The sequence below is a fragment of the Lathamus discolor genome, chromosome 1 (assembly GCF_037157495.1).
Source record: "Lathamus discolor isolate bLatDis1 chromosome 1, bLatDis1.hap1, whole genome shotgun sequence".
Taxonomy (NCBI): domain Eukaryota; kingdom Metazoa; phylum Chordata; class Aves; order Psittaciformes; family Psittacidae; genus Lathamus; species Lathamus discolor.
Genome location: NC_088884.1, coordinates 36,589,693 through 36,616,998, shown reverse-complemented (window position 1 = coordinate 36,616,998; position 27,306 = coordinate 36,589,693). Strand labels below are relative to the sequence as shown.

The window sequence follows — 27,306 nt, the reverse complement described above, 5'->3', positions numbered from 1 at the left end:
CATGTTACATGCGGACGTGTACACAAAGGATTTCTGTAGCCAAAATGGGAATATCAACCTCTTTTTGGTTTGCAGCTGTCTAGATTTGCAGTGGGCCCTTTTACAGTGTGTTTGGGTTAAAAAAGGGTCACTTGTATCCCTTCTTACTGCCCTCCAGGGCTTTTCCCAAAGATTACTACACTAGTAATCATGTGCATCACAGCACATCCCACCAGTGCAAATAGAGGTTGAAAAGAGCACTTTGCTACACAGTAGTGATCTTTTCTCCAGGGTAGGACACAACAGCTGTTTAACACCACATGAAAACGTCCCACTGAAGCTCAGGACAAGAGCAGAAGGATGGTGGATCTGTTACGAGAAGAACAAGAGGGGGTTCTAAGCAAGCACATAGCGCATTGGAAATCAGGTGGTCCCTGTTCCAGCTTTGCAATTTAAAGCTGGGCAAAGGCTGAAGTCCCACCCCATCCTATGGAGATGCACCAGGGCTATGTGGCACCACACATGGGGCCGCAGAGAAGTATAACACAGCCATGAAGCAGGGATGTATTGGGAAGGGGAGGTACATCAGGCTCTTCTACTTATTCTGGCAGGCAGCCTACTAAAGCCCAACGTAGGCTAGGAATAAACCTTCAAGCTCCATGGACCTGCAAGTAGATGGAGCACAAAGGTGACTTGGAGCAGAGGGAGGCAGGATCAAACCTTACATGTCTGCAATTCATCAACATGAAAGTGCTCCCAGAAGCTTGCAGCTGATCAAATATCTGTCTGGGGTCTCGTCTCAGTGTCAGATCAGAGAGAAAAGCAAAGTCATGGTGGGATTCATCTCCAGGGCAGAAGACAGGGGCTCCAACTCATTGTGCAGCCTCAGAACACTGCTTCCTGGCTTTTTAGGAAATGGCACATGCTGAGGTTCACAGGAAGGATGGGGATTAATTTGTTAAAGTTATAGGAGAAAGAGAAATATTGGAGGCCATGTCGGGCAATCTATTGCTGGCTTAGCGGACTGGAAGCCCGGGAAAGGCTGGGACACACTGGGATATGGAACTGGAGGAGGCTTGCAAACAATTCAGCAACAGTTTAAACTTTTCAGACCTTGCTGCCTGCTGGGCTGCCCTGTTCTGCATGCACCTCCAGCCACTGGAAAAGAGCAAGCCAGTAAGGATGACTGGAGGTTAGCATTGCTGAGTGAGCTTGGGATCCCGCTGTGCACCCAAGCACAGTGCATCCTGCAGTGAAGCATGGGGACCCTGGGGTATACCACTGTCACCTACTTTTACGGCTCACCCCACAGCACTGCCTCCCCCCAGGTCCACAAGAGATGAGGCATTTGTAGGATGGCTCCAAGCTTGATGGAGATTTTGGGTGCAGCCTCAAACCTAGAGTGCTTGAGTGAAATGGTGATCCCAGCATCCAGGCTGCTCCTGTTTAGTTCACAAGAAGTGGGTCATACAGTGCCTTACTGCATATTCAGGGGACATCACTGAGCCCTGACCCAAAATTTGCTTAGTGTTGCATCAACACACTCCTTTTATACCTTCTCTGTGCCTCTTACCCCTCTTGCAATGCATGACCCTTCCTTCTCCCTTGCAGTCCTAGCAGAATGGGGCTTGAGAATCCAGTCCCTCCCCAGCCTCTTTCAAATTCTCTTTAACACAGCTTTTTCTCCCTCACCCATACCATGCAGTTTTACTTTGCCATTGCTCTCTGCTAAGCTGCATTCAAACCTGTTGTTATTCACACAGCAAGCAATAGTAGCAACAAAGGGGATAGTATGACTGTGATTACCTGTAATACTTGGGACTAGACTCTGTGACTTGGGAAGTCTTTCCTAGTCTTACATCCCTACTAACAACACCCACTGCACTAGCCAATGCTTGGCTAAATGGTCTGACATGATCTCTGTGGAAGATGCCCTCTGCACCAAGTGATGCTGCATTGCTGTATGGTCCTGAGTGACACAATGCTCTGAACAGAGGTATCACCAAATACTGACTGGAGTCATTAATGCAATAACCAGTTCAGACACATGGCAATGGGACAATCATAAATCACCTACCAGTAGAAATGGGTAGCTTGCCCCAAAGGGTTGCAAGTGACTCACTGTTGTACTTATGCTCAAATAATGGCAGAGAACCCCTATTTCTAGCCTGGTTTAGAAACAGAATTCATGTAAGAATGAAATACTTACTTTACACGTGCATAAATCCGCATGCTATGCAACACTGGTGAACTTATCCCTACTGTGGGACCGGGCTTGGATGGGGCCACTTGCAATGCAAAGGTTGACCAACGCCAACTCCTTCAGCCTGTTAGGTCCTCCCAGCACCTTCAAAATGCCCACTCTCATGATAAGAAACTATATATCCTTAGCTCCCCATGGCTTCTGTCACAGCCCCTCTTGCTCAGCAGCACAGCTGGGTGCAGGACCTGCCCCATGAGCAGCTCTCCCTCCTGCAGCACAAGGGATGACCCTGGATGACCCTGATACTTAAAACCACCTTAAAAGTACTAATAGCTGGAAGAGGACAAGAAACCAGTAACTACTGTGCTGCGAAGGTCAAGGCAAGCAGCTCTGAGCCACCACACCAAGCTGGTGCCCCATCGCCTGGCCAGCGTTAGCATCGTGGGTTCAAGTCGGTGTGCAGGCAGCAATGCGGGCAGCAGCCCTCCTGCGGGGCCCTCTGCCACCGCCGCAAGGAGAAAGGGGATCAATCGGACAGGTTGAGATCCATCGAGATCTCTCTGGTGCCTGGCAGGCGATTCCAGGCAAGGAAAAAGGCACAGATACCCATGCCGTTAACAGCCACCTCCGTGCATGGACAGGGGATGCTCATCAGACCTCGGGGGCCAATCTAGAGGGAGCTGGGTCCGAGACACCCCGCTATCCGTCAGAGCCATGATTCAGCCGCTCTCGATACCCAAGGCACGGGGAAAGCCCAGCTCAGCCGTGCCCGTGAAGTGCGGCGCGCAGGCACAGCACCACACCCCCTTCCCGGCGCAAAGAGCGAGAGGTGCCGGGGTTTTTGTTCAGGACAACGTCCTAAAATCCCAAACCAAGCCAAGGAGCCGGCAGTTCGGCTTCCCCCTGTGACCTGGCTTGTCCGGGAGAGGAGATCTGCGAGCTCGCTCCCGCATCTGTGTGTGTTGCATTGCTAAACCGCTGCCAGGGCTATTATTAGAATCAATTGTCTCTCCTGGAAATTGTATATAGAGGCTGGAAGCAACTTTTCTCATGCCCTCCCCAGCAGCCAGCGGGCTAACAATGCGGCCAGAAACCCTCCTCACGGGAGCGTGTCTGCAAGGCTTGCAGAGAGATACACCCATACAGGCACAGTTTGGGGCCAGAGAGATTTATTTGTCCTTTCTAGCCCTGAATCTGTAGCAACTTTTCTACCCCTGATTCAGGAGAAGGTGCATAGGGAAAAGGAAAAGCGAGGCAGGGGCTTTACCTTTTGCGAAGCACACCCCCCCCCCCCCCCCAGCTCTGCATTAAACTTGCTGCAGCCATTTGGAAAGGCAAGGAGCAGTCCATCTTAGCAGTCAGTGGGGACAGGCATCCAGATTGCTGGGAGGGAGGGACGGGGGGGGGGTTGGAGAAGGAATCACAGCACCAGCTTCTCTCCCCCACACCCTTTCCTTCCCTCTAGTGCAATAAACCTCAGCCGCCGAGCTCGTCCCCATTCTTCGCCCATCAAATTCGGGATCCTGGGGTTGGGTTTTCCTTTTAGGAAAGGACAAGGGAAGCAGATGCTGCCCACATTTCTGCTGGAGATCAATGGAGGGAGGGGGGCGTGGAGCCTCCCGCACACTGCGGCTGGGCTTCCCCCGCGGGGCCGGCTGGAAGGGGAGCCCCGGCCCGCCTCGCCTCGCCTCCCCTCCGCAGACAAAGACCCCCGTTACCTTCTCCCACTCCTTCGGCGGCTCCTCAGCTCCGAGCCCGGGACGAGCGCATCCCGCTGGATCGCCGGCAGGCCGCGACTCAGCGCACCGCATCCATCGCCCGCCTCTCCGCGGCCCTTCCCTCCGCCCCGCGGCCGGCACGCTCCCCGGGCGGTGCTAGGGCGGGCCCATGCTCCGTGCCGGGATGCCCTCACCCCCCTTTCTTCCCCCTTCTTCCTCCCTTTCCCCGCCTGCCTGCCCCCGGAGCCCGGCTCCGCGGAGCTCCGCAAAGCTGCGAGGCTGGAGCCGGGAAGGGAGGAGGAGAAGGAGGAGGGAGGGAGGAGGAGGAAGGCGGGAGGAGGGCAGCGAGCGGCAGTTGGCGCTGGGTCATGTGAAACAGATGAACCCGGCTCGGGCCTGCCAACATCTGGGCTCCCCTTTGCCTCCGAGGGGAGGATGAAAGGATGGAAGGAGGATTCATTGCCCGCCTCGACCCACACCTTGCGGTGATAAGGGAGAGCAGCGGGGATGCTCCGAGTGCTCGTGCAGCCCTGGCAGGGAGGAAGAAGAGAGCAGCAACGGCCCGGGCACCCTTGGAGCTGAGCAGACAGAGCAGCTCCTGCCAGGCTGTGCCCTGGGAATGGGGACACTTTGCTCCTGGCTGGTAGAAGGGTGCCTGGCCATAAAGCGTCTTTATGTACTGCACTAACAGTAGCCCTTGTACAAGGGTAGTACTATTAAATCAGTCAAGAAGAACAATATATGTGGGCCTCCATAAAGTGCTGAGTTTTTGGTTTAAACAAGCACAGTGTGAAGCACCCACACCACAACACCTGCGCTTAAAGCTCTGACTTGCTGCTGCTGCTGCTTTGCCTCCACACCAGCATTTTCTTTCTGAAACTGGGGTTATTCCCACCAGGTAATGCCCTGAGGTGTCCCTGTGCCATGCTCTGGCCCGGGCTGGCCAGGAAGAGGTCTGCTTTGGCAGGGGAGGTGTGGAGGTAAGCCCTTCCTTCATCTGTTTTCAGTTGGCATTCACGCCACTGTGAGGATGCTTATGGTGAAGATGGAGCTAGGGCTTACATGGGATATAGGAAACATCCTCTTTGCCCTGTAGGAAGTCAGTCCCTCGATCAACACGATGGTAGTGAATGAGCTGGATATCTGACTTTACCTGGGGGTGTTTCTGGGTTTGATCTGCTGTCAGACTGAAAGCCAAGACCATGCCAGCATGCAGATGCCACAAGACTTGATATCCTCTCCTCTGCAACTTGAGAGGCCAATGGACCGCAAAGTGCTTTTGGGTATAATAGCCAAATACTAGAGCACAGTTCCCTACCCTGTCTTTCAGGACACAGCCACAGACAAGCTCACCCATCCAGCTTGCTCCACCCAAGGGGCTGGCTTTGAGTAAGAGGATAAATATAGAGGCAGTTCTGACCTCTGGCTGCTCAGGGTTAAGAGGCAGCAGCTGAGGTGGCTCAGCTCTGCTCTGGAGATGGTCCAAAGGTCAGGACACAGCGGCAAGAGGCTGCAATGTACCCAGGTCTGCTCCAGGAAAAGCAGAGGGACCACAGCTACATTGCTAGGGTAAAGACTGGGGTTTTGTGGATGTGTCTAATCCATGTCTAGATCCGGCCATTGAAGTACCCCTGAGGGGCAAACCACCAGCACACAAACCTCAGAACCTTGTGGAAGTATAAATCCATCATTTCAGAGAGGGGTAAAACTTCAAATTGCCTCCTAAATTCAGGTTTGCACTTTTCCCTCAGCAGATACCACAGCACATCTAAAGCAGGTTCTACCATCTTCAGTGGAGCTGGCAAAGAGGAACGTGTATGCCTGAACCCCAGCAGAAGTCCTGCTGAGAGCTAGCAATGAAACATCACCTTCGCAGGCTGACTTTCACCAAAACAGGAGATGAAGCTGCTTCAAAGGTGCACTCCCCATGCAGGTGCCTGCTTGTTCTGCCTGCTCTGTAAGAATATGCCAAGGTGATGGACTTTGCCTTTGAGGTAGGATGATCCTTCAACTAGCAGAGCCCCAAGGCTATTTCCCCACCCATGGCTGGGTGGCACATGTTGCCCATCCTCTCCTGGCAGGATCTGCCTCCAAACCCAGAGCAGAGCCAGGGTGTGGTGCAGCACTATTCAGCAGGTGGTAAAAGAGCTCACCTGGTGGGTTTAATAAGCAGCAACAGAGGTTGGAAGCCTCTAATTGCAAAGTAATTTGTTTCAGGCATAGGGGTAAAAACTGGAAAGTGAAGCTCTCTCTGCTGAGAATTGGGATTTTCAGCTTTCAGTGCAGGTGTGTGGGTTTCAGTAGATATAGCTTGAAATTATGGGCTTTCTGCAACAGGCCAATCTCCTCCTTTGGCACAAAACAGTGATGGGGTTGGACTGGTCCGGAGACAGCAGGAAAGCATCCTTTATCATGTTCCGTGTTATGGTGGAGTTGTCTACCACAGGTGCCCAAAGAGCATCCCATCACTGTGTGATCCTAATGGTGTCCTTTGGGGCATCAGGTGGTTTATGCCACAGGGAAAAGCTGGAGTCACAGATCAGTTGGCGGATGTGTCATGTCATGGAAGCTGTCTGGGGTAGGAATGGAAAGGAAAATCCTTGATTTCCCATGTGCAATTGTTCAGCACCTCTGCAGCCTTTAAAGACCCATCATGCAGAACAACAGCTGGATCATCGTACCTGGGAAACCGCAAGGTGCATCCTCCTCAGGTCCCTTGTAAGGACATACATTTCCTACCCATCCAGGACTGCATGCACAACACCCGGCCAAAAGGAAGTTCAATAGGATTTGGTACAAAGGCTGAACATTTCCTGCAGTGGTGGGAGATGTTCCTGCTACATTTCCTTAACCCTCCAACTCATGATACAACATTTGTGACAAAAATAAATTACTGGCCTGAGTAATTTATTGCCAGGAGCCTGATGGAGCTAACAAAGAACTCAGAAATGGGGACTGTTTCTTGTAACATGGGAAGCCGAGCATTGTCCCTGTCACGAGGGGATTATGAAAGCTCAACCAGAAAGAGCTCCTTTCCCCCAGAACTGGACAAGGAATTTGCTCCAGATCTTCTGTTCATCACACACTTCCTTCCTATTAAACCCCTGGCCACATCGGGGCTCATTCCCTGGTAGCAGTGTGGCACCCTTGAGCTACAGGCACAGAGAGGTGAAAGAGATGGTCTGTGGAAGGTTCGGACCAGCATTTGCAGACAATTTGGGGTCTGTCAGGAGAGAAGAACAGAAACTCCCAAAATGTCTGCACACCTCAACAATAAGAAAACCTACCCAGGGTGGAAGAGTGGAAAAAGCCTCCAGGAGGAAGATTGTGTTTTTGGGATCCTTCCGTCCTTCCAGCCTTGCCTATTTCAGGTAAATCAGTGAGCTGGGGCAGCGGAGGTTGTTAAAGGGCCTCCTGGATGAAGAGCAGCTGTTGTCTGCAGTAACACAGCATCACTTGCAAAGCTCTGCAGCCACAGTTAACTGAGCCCTGCAGCACTCCCGTGATGCTGGGGAGAGCTGCCAGCCTCATTTCATGGGGAAGCAGAGACATGAGTGCACGATGGCAGTAAGGGTACTCCGGTGTGTGGGAAAGCCAGCTAACAAACTGAGCACGCCAACCTGGGAGGTAGGTACACCCTGCTGGGTGTACAGCCTGGTGTGTCCATAGCTGGGACAGCTTCAGATAGATGCTGGCAGCCAAGAGACCACCAAGACTGGAACCATTAGCCCATGGAGGACACCGAAGCCTGATAAAGCATTGCAATGCATGCAGGGCTCATTACCAGCTCAGCAAAACAGCTGCTGAAGCCCCTATCAGCAGCATTAAAGCCTGCAGAAGGATAGCTGTGTCACAGTACAACCATCAGGAGTTTGCCTCCAGGAGTCTGCTCTCTGCTTCTTTCTCTCCCAGACATACATGCTGTAAGTCAGATTTCCTCAACAGCATCCTTTCAGGAAACAAAAAGCCATTCACCACATGGATATTCCTCTTTAAATTTCCTGGTTATAATTCAACAGCAGCATCCTTCAAGGAGATTCAGTAATTCCACAAGGTCCCTGGAGTTGTCAATACCCAAACAATACAGCCTGGTAACAAACACTTAATCTGGAGGCAGCAAAGCTGCTGTCATTGCAGTGATTAGAAGCAGGCAATAGATGCATTTCTTCCAAGCTGGTTCCTATCATGGCAAGTCCCAAAAAGAGAACAGTAGCCCAAACTTTGACATACGCAGACGGAGGCTTCCAGCAACCAGATGCCTCTGCATCAAAATAACAACACTTTGATTCCTTTATATTGGTTCCTGATAGCAAAGCAGGGAAGAAACGCCATGGCCTTGTGCTGGAGAACTGCTGTTGACAATTCATTTCCACTCTCGTTAGCAGAGATTAAGGTATTAGAATCCTTTACAGAGAACGTGGTGATAGGAGCGTGGGTGCCATCAGAATGTGTGAGCTGTTCCATGCACGTTTGTAGTATCTTCAGAAAAGCTTAATGAATATTGTCTACCCCGGAACTGCATTAATTAGCACTAACGGGTTGGAGGAGATGTCATGTCATGAAGCAGTATTCACACTTACACAATGATTTGCATCCGTAAGCGGTGCAGTGCTTTACAGGAGTCAATGTCATTTCCCCACGTATGGTGCATCTGAAACCCATGGAAGGTGAGGAAAACGCTTTTAAAGAATATTTAGGATTTTCAGGAGGTACCTAACTGCCTACCTGCCTGTGGGAGGTGTTTGGGGGCCTCACTCGCATGGATTGCACAACTCTTAGCTTGTAATATTTAAGTGGCAGTAAAAGATTAAAAAGCCCCCAAACTTTTAAAGTAGCATGGACCCAAGCAACTTGGGAACTGAAATCCATTTTCAGAGATTATATAAGCTGCCAGGCACACGAATCCCACTGTAAATCAGTGCAGCCGGCTTATTCTAACCATGACAAGGATCAGCCAGCCCTAGAGAACGAAGCATAAGGTTACCCTATGGGTTAATCCATGCGGTATATAATTCATGGTATTGTACGGTCATGTACGCTCTGATGTAAGTTGGCTGGAGAAGAAGTAATGGCCTCACCTCTCTTCATCTGGCACAATGTGTATCCTCCATGCACCGATGCTCAGTGCTAGGAAACAGAAAAAGGACTAACGTGACCCAGCTGGTCACCTAAACCACCAAGCTGCCCTCACCCACTCCCATGGACCAAGGCCAGCAAGAGAGAGATGGAAGGTTATGTGGACCATTACCAAACGTGTCCTCATCACCTCATTTTCCCCCTATAACAGGTTGGAATGAATTGTGACCTTGCAAAAATTCATGCTGAGAACTTTGGAAACCAGCTGGAAACCACAGGCATCTCATTCAGAGACGTAAAATGCAATTACTCAAGAGCACGACCTGACTCACATACCTGGATCTGGATCTGCAAACAATTTAGGAGATAAGACATACAATACTCAATGCACTTCAAACTGGGAAGATCTCCAAGTGTACTGAGTGAACCACAGGATGTTTCTAGTTAAGCCTTCCACAGAAACATTTCACTTCTGAGATGAACCGTGGGTGTTATTTCCCATGCCATGCTTTCATTAATTTCCAGGACAATCCCTTAAGTAATTGGGGCACAAAAAGAGGGGGGGAAAGGGAGAAGCAAGACTTCAGCTTTGGACAAAATAAGCCTCCAGGGCGTCTGATTAATTTTCACACAGGCTCTACTTAAAGGATCTCAGGGAGCTGAAGGGGGAAGTAAGAAGACCTCGACGTTCCCAAAGAGCTGGTGCAATAAATCCTCCTTTCATTAGGCAGAGAAAGTGCATGCCAGCAGGATTATTCTGCAGGCAAACAAAGCTTGGTCTTTGCGAGGCAGCTGGAATGGATGGTGGGGACAAGCCAACTCCATCTGGTTGGTGCTATGACCCATGGGCTGGCAAATCCTGCCTGCTGCCTCTAGCTCCAGCCTGGAGCCCATGTGGAAAGGGAAGGAGGCATGTGTAAGTCGCCCGCGTCCCAGTTTAGCTTCGGGTAATCCCAGCATCCAAGAGGCCAAACAAAGCAAACAGTGTATGTAAGGGACTGCAGATGAGCCGGGTTTGCCACTAGCCCTCCCTGGGTGACCCATGGCTCTAGGGAGTGATGCTGGGAAAGTGGATGTTCTTGCACCCGTCTCACCTTTCACCCACTTGGGATTGGGAATGAGGGGAAGAGAGAAGGAAATCTTCCTGATGGAAAGTGCTGAGAGCCATCCTTATCCTTACAGGAGGAATAAGAGGGATGGGGGAGGTTCTCTGTCTGCTGGAGGTCAGGTCCTCACCAATCACTTCTACACTCCCATGAGGCAGAAGGGATACATGGGACCCCGTTGCCCTTCAAAGCTGAACAAAGCTCTACCTCAGGAACTTCTTCCTATTCACACAATATTGCCATTTTCACCTGAAAAGGCCTGGAAGCAGAACAATTGTGGAAGGAGCAGATGTGGCAGAGGCCCCTTTCATCCATAAAGAGGGCTGGGTGGTGGTGGGACGTTTTTCCCCAAGGGATAGGAGGAGCGAGAGCTGGTGGAAGAATGGAGGTAGAGAGGAAACCAGAAAACACTCCTGCTGCTGGCAAAGGGCACTGTTTGGCTGGATGGGACCTGGATTGATGCTTGCAGACCACTGACATGATCACAGTGCAGACAGAAACAAAATGCAGCTAATAAGAGGAGATCTCATTCCTCCAAAAGGAAACGAACCAACCTCATCCGCGCAAGGGAGCTGCTGAGTAAATGGCAAATGACTAAATGGCAAGAACCTGAGAACAAGGCTAGTGAGAGGTGAGATTATTCTTCCCACACCATCCTCAGATGCTGCAGTTGACTGGTGCTGCTGAAGGCCACCCAAAAGCCTTCTTGGATGACAAAAGACAGCACAGGTAATTGTGAAGGACATCAAATGAGTCACCTGAGAGATCCAAGCCCAGAAATGTGCCTCCTGTTAAGCAAGATCTTGCATGGGGCTACATGACGAAATACTTTCTCTTGTACAGAAGAACAAAACAAAGTGATTGCTGTTTGTTTGGCTTTTTGTACTGAAGTAGCCTTTGCACTTTGCACGATGTCAGATTTGAAGACTATTTCTGTAGTTTTACACTGCCTTCTACTGAGGACTCCAGAACTTACACCAGTTGGAAAGCTCTCTATTCCAAAGGGTGTCACGTTCTGCAGAAAGTCCTGAGAACATCCCAAAGTGCCACTGAAATCATTATTAGCAGCTTTTGCCAAATAAATCTAACAAAAATCCAAAGCCGGTTACACAATGTTTCAATCACTGCAACATTAAGAAAAGGATTTACGAATATGAAAGTAACAGCGAAATGACAATTTCAGCAGTTAAAACAACAAAAGAGAGCTTGGTGTAAGCTTGATTTCCATTTTCTGTCATTTTTAGGTCATAGTTCTGTGTTTCTTTAAATGATTTTCTCTACTCCGTTGCTTGCCCATAAAGCCATGTTAGGGAAAGCTCCTGGCTGTAGTAGGAAATAGCTGCTCTAGCCAAAGCTCTTGTAGGTGTGAGTAGGGGGTAGCCTGATTTCAGATGCAGGTGTGGTTTTTCAGGTAACCTTTTCTTATTGAAAGTTTTCACTGTCTCTATGAGGCAAGATCATTACCCAAGTTGAACAGATGGGAAAAGGGAGTCATGGAGAGATCAATTTACCCGGGAGTGATCCCATATCAAATTGGAGAGAGACACCTGGGAATAAACCGCAAGCCTTGTGACACTAAAGCCTTTGTGCTAACTTGAGACCCCTCTTTTTCCCCCAGCTGATGAATCAGTGATTAACAAAGGCTGCTCCGTTTCTGACAGTTTAATCAGTGATTTCTATTTTACACTTTGGTTCACTTGGGCTTTTTTCATCTTTGTGAGGCAACCCGTGCAAATAGAGGAAGCAAACACAAAATACATCTTGGAGCAAGTCTACTGCCACGCCATAGAAGTGCAAAGAACAGATCTTATTTGCCACAAAATATTTATCTGACCAATAATGTTTGTATTTAGGCCCAGTCAGTTGCTTTAATAGCAAATACCTAAATTGCATTTAATGTGAAAACATTTAGAATAGGCTCAGTGTCTTCTAAATAAACATAGCACTGGTCATAATGGTGCTCTGCTGGAGCCAAAGGCTCCATGTTACTCGCTTTATTGTTTAACTCGGGTCTAATTGCTGCGTATTGGACGTCTGTGGGCTTCTATTGCTCGTCTGAACAAAGTTTCCTTCTCATTACTGAAGCACACCAGGAATAAACCCCAGCTCTTCTGATACCCTGCCCAGGGCAGTCACCACAAGACCATTAACCCTCGGCTAAGGAGATTGAAATGCTTGATTAATTTACTCCATAAAGGTTGCTTGTTTCCCCTCTGCGCATGGTGCTGGCCTGGTTTCCAAGCATGCTGTGCTCTGCATGGTGTGTTCCAAGCAATGTGAAGTCCAACTGTGCTGGCATGGGGCCACACAGACCCAGAGCTGCTAGGGACCAACCCTGAGCAGGGCGGAAGGGACTGGAAGTGGCCCACTGATGGGACTTAGCAGTCCTTGGTTGCTGCTGTTTGGGATGGGAGAGTCTTGGGTATCGATGCCTGCTTCGAGGAGTTATCGTGTCTTTCACCTAATGGCTCTAATGGGCCTTGCAGGCACCTGCAAGGCCATAGGATAAGTGGTGATATTTCCACCACAAGAAAGAGATGAGAAGTTCGAATTCGTACATTCTGAGGGAGGTCTCAAGACATGGAGCCTGTGCATGAAAAGGGTGAAGGTTTCACCTATTAGCTGTGCCTTCAAAAATGCTCTCCTTGCTCAAAGGTTCGTCTCTGCCCCAGTTTTGCAGGGAAGGATGGAGGTGCTTGCATCCAAGCAGTGGGCTGATTCACAAAAAGTCAGCGTTGAACATCCAATCCCCACTTTGAGAGTAGCTCTAACCTGTCTGACGTTATCTCAGAGGTGGGATTTGTAGATAAGGTACGGGACTTGCACCATAGTACCTTTTTCTCATGACTTCTGGAAGTAGGAAGCAGGAAATATTTTGTCTCTGAAGACTGATCAACCCCATCAACTGTTCAGCTACCAGCAAACCCAATACCTTTTGCCTATTATCATGCCAGTTTCTGCAGCTCTATAGGGTTGTTGCAGTCTTTGGGCTATGGAAAACTAGGTGCCTGCTTTTAGGACAATGAAGGATGTGTTTATGGTTAAGTTTGTTCTTTCCCACCTATTTCCCAGTGACATTTTGCTTTACACTATCTCTCTATCCTCACCTCTAACCCGAGTCTGATCATAACACACTTTCCTCTCTCTCGGGAAGACTGTGAAATGTAACTCATTAAGGTGAATATAGACTTCAGACATAACACAAAGTCAGCTCTTGCTAATGTGATACTTTCTACAACGACTCCTCGGGTTTGTTTCATTTAAAAAAGGGAGACAAACGATAGATTAGCTGTAATAGCATATGCCACTGGTCAGATAGGATATGGCTGTTGAGTTATACAACAAACTAACAAATGATTGTGGTTTGGCTTTGCGGGAGCACTGTGATGATGACTGCAAACTTTGTTTATAAGATTTTGAGTACATTGAAAACATTTTCAGATTAAGTGTGTCAGAAGGGTGGTTATTAAAGCAATTGAACAGGATAAAATACAATCATGGTTGGTCAAATACATATTTTTAGGCAAAACAAGAATTTCCACAGCAGTTTTCATGGGATGTTGCATGGGCGAAGGAGGGGAAATAAATCCCAAATGCCTCACAGATGTCTGCAGTATCACTGCTTAGCTGCAGGATGCAACTAAACTGCCCCTCCAAAACACGGACAAGCACCTGTGAGGAGTCAACTGCATCCATACATTATCCTTTGCACATTCAAGCTGTAACAAGGGAAACTAATGATAAAAAGCTCCCTGTGCCTTGTCTGCAAGTTGCTTGGGAGCCTCCACCATGGAGAGTGCCAGGGCTGTGCTGCCTCTGCAGACCGTGGCTGGGATGCTCTATCTGATGGGCACGTGAGGGGAGCAGGGTAGCATGTCCCCAGTGGGTTTGGACCATCTCAGAAAGGCAGGGATGCTATTTCCCCACTGCAGCTCAAGATCCTTGTTTAAAGCAATGCTAATTTTCCTGTCCCCTGCCTCAGGGGCAGACATTTCTCCCCCTCCTCCTCATTCCGGAGATGGCTGTCTTCCTGCAGTGACAGTGACCTTAGGATGTGAGAGCACAGGGATGCCAAATCTCATGATAGATGACGTTTGTCTGAAACCCTGCTCCTCTGGGTTGATTCCAGAAGGTGAAGGAGAAGAGAGCCCAACTATGAATTTTGTTAATTCAAATATTTTAAGGCAGCTTTAATATCTTCGAGCCTTAGCAATTTAAAAAACAGAGCATGCTTTAGAATCATAACATCATAGAATAGTTAGGGTTGGAAAGGGCCTTAAGATCATCCAGTTCCAACCCACCTGCCATGGGGAGGGCCACCTCACACCAAACCATGTCATCCAGGGCTCTGTCCAACCTGGCCTTGAACACTGCCAGGGATGGAGCACTCACAACTTCCTTGGGCAACCCATTCCAGTGCCTCACCACCCTCACAGTAAAGAACTTCCTCCTTATAGCCAATCTAAACTTCCCCTGTTTAAGTTTTAACCCGTTACCCCTTGTCCTGTCACTACAGTCCCTAATGAAGAGTCCCTCCCCAGCATCCCTATAGGCCCCCTTCAGGTACTGGAAGGCTGCTATGAGGTCCCCACGCAGCCTTCTCTTCTCCAGGCTGAACAGCCCCAACTTCCTCAGCCTGTCTTCATACGGGAGGTGCTCCAGTCCCTGATCATCCTTGTGGCCCTCCTCTGGACTTGTTCCAACAGTTCCATGTCCTTTTTATGTTGAGGACACCAACATAAACTGCTGGTTACAGTCAAGGAGGTATAAGGATTCTATAAGGAAGAAGTTCTTTACTGTGAGGGTGGTGAGGCACTGGAGGAGTCTTCCCAAAGAAGTGGCAAATGCTCCATCCCTGGCGGTGTTCAAGGCCAGGTTGGACAGAGCCCTGGGTGACATGGTTTAGTGTGAGGTGTCCATGCCCATGACAGAGGGTTGGAAATGGGTGGTCTTGAGGTCCTTTCCAACCCAAACCATTCTATGATTCTATGATTCTGTAAGGTAGCCTGATATATTAGCATAAACTTTTTACTGTCTGGTGATGAACACTTGCATGTGACAGACCCTTTCCTAGTCCATTTTATAACGACAACACCCAGTTTTCATACAGTTTCACTCATCATTGTTTTATGAGGGGCCACTGTGCTTGGAAAGTTCAAAAAGCTCAGCTGCCACCTTTAAGTAAAGACTGAAATAAATGAGAACTAAATGAGAGGAAAATAGACAAAGCCTATAGTTAAAGGGTCACAGTGGCAACTCCTTTGCAGGAGGAAAAACATTTAATTAATGTTCTTTCTTTATAATTTGCTTGGAAACGCAGACTGAAAAGCTGACCTGGGTGGTCTTGTTTCAAAGGAGTTAAAGGAAAGATGTTTTCTTTGTGCAGAGGAGCTTGGAGAAATAGGCACAAGCTTTTCCTGTCCCAAATCGGAGAAAGGAGTCAAGTGTGGGAACAAGTGCTGGGAGGCAGAGGTGGGCAGAAACCAGGAAACTGCTGCTTGTAAAACTGATCCCTGAAATCAGCAGTGATCAGCCAGGAGGGTAAGTGATTAATGGGGGCCAGGAGCAGGTTTTGTATTGCTTATGACATGGTACTGGTTGTGCGTCCCAAGGACTGGGCTGGGAGAACCTTTCTGCTGGAGCAGAGCCATGCAGCCTCACTTGCTGACTCATGAGAACTGGTAAAACACATTCATTAACAAAATGCCACTGCTATTATCATCCTGGAAAATAATTGGGAATGGCGAATCTCCCTGTACCCTCCAGTGCTCTATTTGTACACAGGTCTTCCCCTATTTTGTAATCACTGTTTTCATCTTTCCCCCTTTTTATGGTTATTACTATTATTACAGGAATTATTGCTGTGCAGAGTGTCTTTCTATGTGAAAAGTTGAAGTTACAGTTTCACTCCCAGATGGCAGTATAAATTATTACATGGGCTACCCTATAATATTTGGTCATGTTGTACAGCAAGGTAATTGATTCCCAAGTCACTAAAGCTAACTAACACGACTGTAAATCTAATGCTTGAGCACTGTTTGCTATTAAAAAGTCAACATCTACAATAGTTACTACACTGCAATTACTGGGAAAACGCTGATTTGCTCTAGACTTGGAGCAGGGAATAATTGCAGCCCCTCTTGAGATCTTGAGTGTGATAATTAGTGGTGAATGGTGAGTTTTTACGCTGGTGATCATGTAGGTTGTCTCCCTGCATGCCTATTCCCAGAGCACTCATAGCATCACCATTCTTGCAGCTGCCAGTGCTGGGCTTGATGCTTCTGCCTGCATGTGGCCTAAATAAATGAATCCTCTAGGAAGAGCACTCAGGTTTTGAGCTGGTGCAGACCTTCCATAGAGTCTGAGCATTGTGCCAATACACCCCACAGAAACCTGCACCCTTCCACTTCCCCAGTCAAGTAGGAAATCTTATGACCTCTACATTCAGGCCTCTTGGCTTGAGCCTAGCTAAAAATATGTCATGTCACTAGATTTTTATCTTTCAAAGGTGGTATGTTGGATACGTGTAAAGCGTGCTCCAGCTTTTGATTCTTCAAAGCAATGGGGGCATGCGCAGAAGCCATCTCTTTGCCCTTCAACCCAACAGGAGAAGCTCAGGATGCAGCTGGTCTCTAGCCTGCTGGCTTTCCTTGGTACCATATCCATGGGAACGAGGAGAAGGCTACAAAGCTCCCCTTGAGAAGATGGATGGCATACCTCGAGGTTTCAGATAGTTATTTCAGCTATAATTCAGACAGCACCCGGAACTGGAGAGTGGAGACCCCACAACAGGCCGTTCTGCTCCAGTCAGGGAAGGAAAGCACCAACCCGTGAGAGGAGCTGATTTCAACAGCAGTTTTCCAAACATTTTAGGTAGAGTTGTGTGAAATATCTGGAGGGAAATCTGGAAGTCATCCCCTTTCACTAGAAGATCTTTTTCCTTCTGCCTTCCCCTTGCACAGACACAAGCAAGCCCAAGCAAATAAGCAAGGCACTCCATAGGAGATACCCCATTTCCCTCTCAGCCTTTTATCCTTTTGAAACAAAATCCTTAAACTGGCTGAAGATGCTTTGCTGCTTGTAACAAACAGAACTGAGAAGCTGCCACCACCTGCTTGGATGCAAAATCATCTTTCTTTTTCATTTCCCAAACTAGTGAAGACAAGTGATTTCTGCATTACCAAGTGACCAGGGACATTACCACATAAATGATGGTGCAGCATTGTAAATGTCATTTTTATACACTCCCTGGCAGAAACAGTGAATAATAATAACAGTAGTAGTAGTAGTAACAGTTATAGTAGTGGCTTAGAAAAAATGATTCAATTGACCCTAGAGTTAACACATTCACCAGTCAAACACCAGTGTCCTCCTTGCTGTTAGCTCAACATGGAGAGAGCTCATTGTGGATCGTGCTTTGGCTGTGGATGGTCACCAACATGGCCATGGGCTCCACATGGCAGCTGCCTGCAGGCTGCCTGCACAGGGACACCTTCCCTCCTTGCAGCACTTGCTCCCAAACTGTCATAACTGAAGGTGGATGCTTGAAAATGATCCTAATGAGCAGAAGTAGAAAACCACTGTGGAGGAAAGGCAGAGAAAGAAAAGGCAGAAAAAGAAAACCCAGAAGAGATCCAGATGTAAAAAATACTCTTAAAAATAAGTCTGTTTAGCAGCGACTGTGTTTATATTGCATCTGAGCATCATTGTACTTGTGCGGCTGTTCATACATTACTGTGCTAATGAGGCAGTGAGTAACTAGGTGCCTGTACACTGCAAGATGGTTGATTTCCACCGAACAACCCAAAGCCTCTCAAAATAAGGTTTGAAACCCAAAACCAAACAGCTGGGGTGCTTTGGGAATAGTGGTAAGGGAAGGAAAGCGAGCACTAGGCTCAGCTCTGTACCCTCAGGAGCTGGCTGGGGGTCTGCAAAGCAACTTCCCTTGGCTTTCCTGCACCTACAGACTGACACACGAGCCGTGTTTGCTCTGCTCCCACTGGGTGAATGTGAGAGGAGCAGGAAGAGGCCCCTGCCCTACCCTGGGAAACAAAAGACAAAAGGAGTCTGCATTTATCCCCGATTATCCTGCAGTTGTCTGGGCCCAAGGAGCACCATGACCTGCCCCCTGATCACACTGCCCTGCCACACCATCCCCAAATCCCTCTAAACCTGAGCAATTAAAGCAGCGCAAAACAAGGGGCTGGGGTTTACAACGGGACTGAAATGTTAATGAATGGAATGTCCAGCGTGCTCATTTATTTATGACTTCTTCAGCCTACAGTAACTACAAGCAGTAATTGGATTGTGCTCGGCAGAGCCAGATTGATTTGCTACTTAATAATAAACCGGGGTCTTCTGTTGATAATGAAATCCTTAGAAACAAGGAGCTAGGGTGAGAAACGCATTGGAGGTGCAATGCTGACTTTGAAAGCTCACGTGGCTGTTGGTGCAGAGCAGGATCTTTGCCAGATGAAAATTGGAGACTGTTAAAACATGCCCTCTGCGGCCTCCCGTGCCCTCAGTGGAATATTCACCGACTTTGTCAGGGATGTTATTTGGAGTTTTGACAAAGGGCAGTGAACACAGTGTATTTTGCTATAGTTTTCTGAAGGTCGTGGCTAACCCCTAGTGCAATGTGCAGTGGCCTCTGGTTGCCTCTGAATGAAAAGTGGCATTTCGACTTAATTGCAAAGCAGCACTGGGGAGCTGGACTACCCAAAACCTTCATCTGGAGCCACCAGAGCCTAAAAATAACAAACCAAGCCCTCTGCAGGTGGGTGTTCATGCAGATGGCCCTGTTTCTCTCCTTGGGTCTCACCAACAGCTCTGGCAAAGAGGTGGGAGCAGGTGGCTTGTGCTCTTCTGCTCCCTTCTTCATCTAAATGCTCTGGCTTTACTGGTAGCAGCTTAAGGACCAGAATTATGGCTACAGCATCTTTAAGATGTTTTTAAGGATGCCAGCCCATCCAGAGGCATAAACATAACCTGATTTTCCTTGGGCTTTGCCTTTTTGGGCAGCCATGATGCTCATGCTCTTCCCTCAACCATGAGCTCATGGCCATGGGACGCATTGAAACCTGAAGTCACCTAAGGTTTCCTGAAGGGATGATACCCCTAGGATGGCTGTGCCTCATATCATTCCAAAAAAGTGCTTTGCATCCAGCATTGGCTAGGCTGGAGGAGCTGACCTTGCATTTTGTATGCTATACAAGCACGGAAGATGCTTGTGAAAGGGCGCGTTTGTGCCTGTGCTACAGTGGTCAATGAAACTGCAAGAGCCACAGGCACAGGCATGGGCATAGCCAGGACCCCTGACTCTGAGGGTATCTCCATCTTCGGCACAACAAGAAATGCCCTAACTCAGAACCCACTTTCTCGTCCTTGAATGTCCTTGAACAGAATAAATCCAAAGTTTGCTGTAACAAGGCTGGCAGTTTGCTTCTTTTGTGGACTCCTTCCCATACATATGCATATGCTTATGTGCAAAATTAATGTATGGTTGTTGTTCTAATGATGGATGCATTTCAGCAAGAACCAGGGTTAATGGATGGCTGTGCAGAAGCAATTTCAAAGGCAATCCTGAAGGTGCTGTGCATTGTGTGCCATCAGTTTAATCAGACCTTAGAAGTCCAAGATGACTAGAATTGCCCAGCTGCAACAGATTGTGTTTGGGCGGTTTGAAGTTGTGGGACTGCTCCTTCCCTGCCCTCTACATTGTTAAATGAAGATGAGTTAGGAGAAACAGGCAGTGATGTGGGAGAAGTCCTTCCTGTTGAGCACCGGGTGGAGCTTCCACTGGGATGGATGGGATGCAGTGCCCTCTCTGCTGGAAGTTAATTCTAGAGACAACAGAGCAGGAGAGTGGGATAGGATTCTTCTAGTTCTGCCACCTTCACTGCTCTCCCCTGAAGTGGGTGGGAGGTCCCTAGTCTTCTCCCAGCAGTGTGGGGATTACATGCTGCTCCCTCTTCACTTGGTTCCCCTCAGTATAAAGTCACTGATTCAGAGAGCAGAGTGTCTGTCCCCATCCCTGCCTTGGTTATCCTTAGTACCAAAGGAACAAGGGAGAAATCCCCGAGAGGAAAACTCCAGATTATTCATGGAATGACAGCCTGTCACCAAGTAAATAAACAGAGGAAGAAAACCAGGTCATGCCTGTCATCGCCAGTGCGAATCCCCTCTGATGCTGACAGCCCTCATGTTTCACAGTTTGTGTAGACAGTTGCCTTTCCTTGTGGGATAATTAGAGACCCGGCTGGGCGATGTCTGACCAGGTTTTCTGTCCCAGGGTCACCCACAATGGGTGGCAGGTGTCCTGCCTGTGCCAGAAGAGGGCCCTGCCCTGGGGAAGGGTCCCAAGATGCTGCAGAAATCCTCTGTTTTGCACCACTTTTCCTCTGCTTTATTGGTGAGGGTGGAAGGAGATGGACAGGTCAGGCAAAAACTCTATCGCAGAATTAAAAACACAGGTAAAGGCTTCCGTCTTGATGTCCAAGGCTATGGGTTATGTGCATCTAAACCAGCCCTACCACTAAATCCCTGATTTTGGGAGAATTAAAGTAAGGCCAAACTTATGATGTGACTTTACATCCGAGAGAAGTAAAGTCTTCCGACTCAGCCTTGAGCTCAGTGGGACCCTCCTGAGCACCTATCTTCACCTCGCATTTCACCTTTGGAAATACATCTCTCTTGCTCTGAAAATGAAACCCTCCTGGTTTGCACAAAGCAGATTCTTCCATGGGGAGCAAGTTGAATGGCATAAATCTACTCTCCTTTTTCCATGCGTACCTCTAATGAGCGTGCTGCTGTGGGGATGGACACAGCCATGGTCAGCAGCCATGGTCAGCAGCCACATTTAATACGGTCTGCATGGCCAGACCCTGGGCAAAGGGGCTGTTTTGGTACACTGGAAAAATGTTGCTGAAAGTACTCATGAGAAAGCACTCATGCCAAAATGCCCTGCAAAGTCATGTTATGCTAAAAGTCACACCTGTAGTAAAAAAGTGGGAAAAATCCTAATAATCTATTTTGACTTTCCCTAAAAAATAATAATAAAAAAATTAATTTACATTAAAAAGAAACCACTAAAGAGGAGCACGTACTGTAAATGCTGTCACAGTAAAGACAACGTACTTCAGTTGTCCCAAACATTCGGTGGTGTATTTTAAAATCTGAAATAACTTATTCGAGGCAGGGCCCAGCATAAAAATGAGGCAAGAAACCCTCAGAGAATGAGAATCCCATTTCTGACATCTTTCCTAATCTCAGGAGGGTCAGCTGTGTTTTAGGAAGGCAGCACTGCAATAGCTGTGTCTTTCAATTCTTGATCACAAACTGTCTCACCCTTAGGGTGATGCACAGCTTCCCTACTCACCTCCACTGCTGACTGCCTGGCACAGGGAGATAGAACCTCCCATAGTCTGAGCCAAAAGCAGTTTTGTTCTGCAGCTTTGAATGTTTGAAGTATTTTATACCTCTCTCCCAGTCTGTGCACATTATACATTTCTTATCCTTGCATACTAATATATAATGATAATATATTCTTATTCTTTATATTGAAGACAAACTTAAAACCACAGCTACAGGGCTGGATGTTTCTGCTCAGGTAGCAAATGCAATAATATTGCTGAGGATGACTGATCCAGTGTGTGTGCCGTTGGCTGTGTTGATGGCCATCACAACAGGGGTGCCGGCTGCATCCTTATGATACCCTCTGGCAGCAGATCAGCAGCTGCAAGAGTGTACAGGATTAGTAATAAATCAAATGCATCCTGTGAACGTTGTTGCAGGATATGATTAATTTTCACATATGCCAATAACACAGTGAGCCAGCTCCTCCGTTAGTATAAAGCTGCCCAATTCTCGACTTCAGGATTTGGCTTGGTATGTGCTCATTTAAGACTCGCAGCCAGTTTGCCCATATCAGCATATATTATATTGGCTTCTGTGTTCAAGGTCAGGTCCTGGTAAATTTGCAATTTACAGTGAGGGAAAGCTTGCCTTGCAGCAATGGATGGAGATTAATATGGGTCGCTTTGCATGCTAACTATTGCATTTCAGGAAGACATGTAAGATTAGTGCATGCATTCCAGGCAGCAGGGAAGATCCTAATATCTCTCTGCAGAAACTCATCTTCCTTCTTGCCACCATGGATGTCTGAAAGAAGACAAGAGAGAAAGGGCTGATCCTGGAGACCTATGGGGTAGAAAACCTATTGTTTGAGGTGCAACCCTGCGAGGCAGGCTGTGTTTTCCTCGTGCTTGGAAGGAACTTGTCTTGTAATGACATGACTATATCCCCGCCGAATTGTTGGCCTTTGCAGTGCTTGAATTTCCTGGTGACTCCATTGTGAAAGGCCCTATTCACTCAGGCGTGTTTACCCAGCTGCCGGAGATTCTTCTGTGCTCAGGAGCTGCATGTACCACCATGGATTGTGGGAAAGAGAAAGCTCAAGAAGGATAAGCCTTAGGAAGAAATCCTGCTGGAAATGCCATTATTTACAATGCACAGGGTTGGGATTTGGGCTAACAATCAGTCTTTAGAAGAAGACTCACACTGAAGAAAGGAAAGGATGTTGGTTTGAACTCTCTGAGAACCATCTCAGCTTGCCAGGTGTACTAGCAAGGCGCTGCCTATGTACCAGTGCAGCTTCTAGCTCAGATCTAGGAGAGGGCCTGAACATCCTTTCCCTATGGAGCCTTTCTCTGCGTAATAGGAAGAAAAGGCTAACTTAACCCTAACCTTAACCCTAACCTTAACCCTAACCCTAACCTTAAACTTAACCTTAACCTTAACCCTAACACTAAACTTAACCTTAACCCTAACTCTAACCTTAACCTTAACCTTAACCTTAACCTTAACCTTAACCTTAACCTTAACCTTAACCTTAACCCTAACCCTAACCCTAACCCTAACCCTAACCCTAACCTTGCCCTTAACCCTAACTCTAACCATAACCTTAACCTTACACAGACACCCCTTCTATCTGTTCACGCAAAGCACAGAGAGTAGTGGTAGTCCCAACCCAACTGTAATTCATGCAGACATTTAAGACTGTGTGCAAAAGCATGAAATGTGCATGGGGCTTTGCAGGGAGGTGCAGTACTCTCTTGCTTCCTCCCACAAGGTGCAGGATGGTACCCAGACACCAAGTCACTGCCTCTGCTCACTCACCCACACGCAGAGGCTGAACGGAGCCTTTTGCTCTCACTCAAGAACATGTGTAAAGGGACCTCAATGAGGAAGAGAAATCCAATCCTTTTAAGCCCAGCTGCTTGGATCGTGGGTAAATCTGTGGGCTGGACTATGGGGAAATTCCACAGATCTGGATTTCTTCTAATCCACTTCGCTCTGTGCAATCTCACCGTTGCCAAAAGGTGGCAAATTTCCCATCCTGATGCTGTGCTTGTTTCAGATAGCCACGGAGAGAGGAATGCCACCAATGAACAGTAACTGCTTTCTCTTAAAAGAGAGAGCAAGTGAGAGGAGCAGCAATAGTAATAATAAAAGGACAAAGACACACTCAGCCTCTAAGCAGCTTAGCCTTCAATAAGCAATTCTTTGAAAGGAAATTAATGGAAAAGGTTACAAGCCTTCTCTTGAGCTGAGCATGTCACACTGCTCTGTCACACCATTACTAGGAATGGAACAACTTCGTGGCATTTCTTTTCGTTTCAGATGCCCTGGCAGGCTGCGTTACTCACTGGACCTTGCATTTTCCCTTTCCCTCGTCGTACAATGCACTGAAGAATTCCTTGTGGGTGATTCAGTGGGTGATGCCCAGCCCAACCTGCACACCCACATAGCAATCAAAACAGCATCCTCCTGCTGCATGCAAGAAACCTGCCTATTGCATCCCAAATCTGCTTTGGGAACAGGAAATCACGAAAAGGAGGGGAAAAAACATCAGGGTTGCTTGAACAATGCAGTCCATTTACCTACGGGTTACAAAAGCACATGTGGCACAGTTGGGAAATGGGATTAAAGATTGGGACGGAAAACAGATCTTGAACTTTGCAAACACAAAGTTGCCCTTCTTATATAGCTGGGCTCTGTCACTAGGTGGTACTGTGCATCGCAGCTTCTCCTAATTCCTCACTCCTGTGTTTGTCCACCCCCCCGGTTAGATGTTTTGCTGGTAAATACTGTGCTTTGAGAGAGGGAACCCGTTCAAGTCTTCTCAGGTACTCCTGACTTCACACACCTCTATTGCTGAAGGCAATTAAAGACTTCTGACTTGGCTAACATCCGGTGCTAGTGCCTGATTTCGGTTTCTGCTGTCAAACAGCACGTGCTTAATGCGATCTCGCTGAGCCATTTGGTGATGGGTTATGACATTTCCCATCTACAGAGGCTCAGGCTCGTGAAAGGGAAGGAAGATCCAAGCAAACCAGGGATGGTTCTATAAAAACAGGGAAAGAAAGAAGATCTTTGATTCTCTATTTTTAGTGAAACCCTTGGCTCTTTGACAGATCTTTATCGGTCCTACTGCTGCCTGGGAAAGAACAACAGAAAGGGTTGTTGGATTTTCACTGCACTCCTTTGGCTTTCTGGCAAAAATCCATGTTCAAGGGGTTCAAAAGGATTTGCGAAAAGGGGTATTGCTTGCTTGTGCAATAAAGCCTGGGCAGTCCAAGGGCAGCAGTTCCACACAACACACCTAGCCTTGTTTCCACACCAGGTCCTGCCGTACGCGTTTTATGCAGTGAAAAAGATTGTTAATCCAACTTTGCCTCCCAATGTATGATCTCAGCCCTGCACAGACACTTTCACTTCTACCAGCTCCAGTTGTGAGGCGCTGGCACAGGGTGCCCAGAGAAGCTGTGGCTGCCCCATCCCTGGCAGTGTTCAAGGCCAGGGTGGACACAGGGGCTTGGAGCAACCTGCTCTGGCGGAAGGTGTCCCTGCGCGTGGCAGGAGGGGTAGAACTGGATGAGCTTTAAGGTCAATTCCAACCCGAATCATTCAATGATGATCTTATGATTCTATGGTGTGGAAGCTGTCTCTTGCACCTGTAAGACAAGCCCACAGCACAGACTGTTTTGCCCATATGAACTCAGTGCTGAGCAACAGTGTTGTCTGTCATTAAGATATCTATTTATTAAATACATTGTAGCTTTTACAGGCTGGCTGAAGTCTCTCATGAAGTGCACTATTATAAACTCAGATTGTCCCAAAACAGGTCTGAACAATGGGAGGAGGAAACACAGATGCATAGAAAGCAATGATCATGCAAGATCCCAAAATCCTACTGTCCATGTGGCAAAGCTGATTGTAGAGCCCAGTGTCCTTGTCTCAGGCCAGGAAAACAAGCCCAAGGCAAATTTCACCTGTTAAATTAGCACAGCTAATGTCTGCCTTTTCCCTTTTCCCTCCAAAATGAAGCAGCTTATCCAGCATTTCCCAACATTTGACTACCCCCAAAAAGCCTCCTCCAGTCCCAATCAGCATCAGTAGAAGTGCTGATTTGAGATCCAGACTTGTCCCAGTCTGTCTCCAGATTTATACCGCTGTAATTTAAAACTCCCTTTATTTTCATAGCTGCAAAACTGCCAAAGGATCAGTGATTCTGCAGATTTCCCAAACTGCCAAATGGCCCAGCAAAAGCCTTTCAGAATATTCTGAGTGTGTTTCATTTTCCAGGAAGACCTTCTGGGTAGTGAGGCATAAAAAGGAAGAGCATAAAGAGCGTACTGCTGGGTGATCAGAATTAGGTCGGTGATGACTTAGATAGGAGTCTTCTTGAAATAACTGGTCCTGTGCTCCACAGCTGCTGCTCTACAATGAATGCTCAATCACTCAGCTGCACTCACTCCTGGGGTGCACCGTGGACATGTGAAGCAGCACTTGGCATCCTAAGTGTCATTTGGGTTTTGTCTCAGAGGAGGCTAGAAGCAGTGTCATCTGCAAGTGCTTTGGTTTGCTTATGAACGGGAGATAGGGTGGAAATGGGGGTGCAGCTCCTGGCAAGATAAGAGGAGCAAAAAGTACTGAAAAGCAAGAGGAGAAACAGCAGATGAAAGGGAAAAAAGTCTGCCTGAATACATGAAAGGGCAGATACATGGTATTTCAAGGGCAGGGCAGGTATTTCAAGGCCACAGGCTTCTCATCATAGGCAGGAGCTTGGTTGCACCAAAGCAAATAGAGGCAAAGAATGATAGAGGAACAGCACATCCTAGGAAGAGGTGCAGGTGAACAGAAAGATTTGGAAAAGACATTTCCTTTGAAAAAGCCTTTGGAGGAAATCCCAAGGGGCCATCCAGATACACTCATCCCTAAAACACAACAAACGTGTAAGACGTGGGAGCAAATGCCCCACTGGGAAATCTTACGTCTGAGCTATATTAACAAAAATTAATCTCTGGAGACCTGCAAGGTGTCTGGAGCCCTGTTAGAGGAGGTGGAGACTCTTGGATGACTTCCAGGATAATGAGATCCACTGAGAGTCAGGGTAGTGAAATGAAAAGGGGTGAGGTAAACCAACAGTTATCAGCTCTGACTAAAGTGAGCTCTGCCCATCCTCCAGCGTTCACAAACCATTTCAACACCGAGCATGCTGTATTCCCTCATGCATTTCCCAGTCAGGTTTCATTTACTTGCAACCCTCTCAACTCTGATGCAAGAAGGAGAGCAATTTCTAAGGGCTATCATGCCTTCCCCATCCCCATCTAACAGCTAAGACATTACCTATATGTATTAATAAATGTTGGATGATGGGCCAGCCTGAAGGTGGAATGAGTGGGAGATGGTGCTGAACAATCCTAGACTTCTACAAGGCAGATGTGCTCATCTTTCTTGGTCACCCCCCAGCACTGGCAAGAGAGATTTTACATATGAACTGTAAGATGAAACAAATCACAGGAATGAGTCTGTGTTTGTTAAAGCATCCACAGATAAATACATGATTAGTTTTGTTATTATAAAGTGGTGTGGCTGGGAACCACAGCCTCCCACTCAGGGGGACGGAGGTGGATTACTTCGTGGAGCCAGTGTTGACCACCAACACCCAATGATGAGTCAAGGCTTAATCACTTCTGGCTGGTTTGCTGTTCACAAGGGGGGTTGTCCTCATGGCTTATCACTGTGATGCAACTCCTTGGCAGAGTCAATGGCAGCACTTGAACTTGGGGCTTCCCCCATCAGAACTAACCCCTTATGAGAAGTAGGTATAAACCAGTGGAAGGACATCCTCTTCAGGTGGGGATGACTCTGAAGTGATGTG

General features: G+C 47.8%; 1 protein-coding gene across 7 annotated transcripts in view; it reads right to left on the bottom strand.

Annotated features, from left to right (window-relative positions):
* FRMD4A (FERM domain containing 4A) overlaps positions 1 to 27,306 on the bottom strand; it is a 287,437-nt gene that overhangs the window by 149,701 nt on the left and 110,430 nt on the right. Inside the window, exon 1 of one of the 7 annotated variants that reach the window (XM_065667632.1) lies at positions 3,901 to 4,069. The exons of the other annotated variants lie outside the window; for them this stretch is intronic. Coding sequence (XP_065523704.1) covers positions 3,901 to 3,993 — 93 coding nt within the window. The 5' untranslated portion in view covers positions 3,994 to 4,069. Of the gene's footprint in view, positions 1 to 3,900; positions 4,070 to 27,306 lie in introns of those variants that run through there. 7 annotated transcript variants of the gene reach the window in all.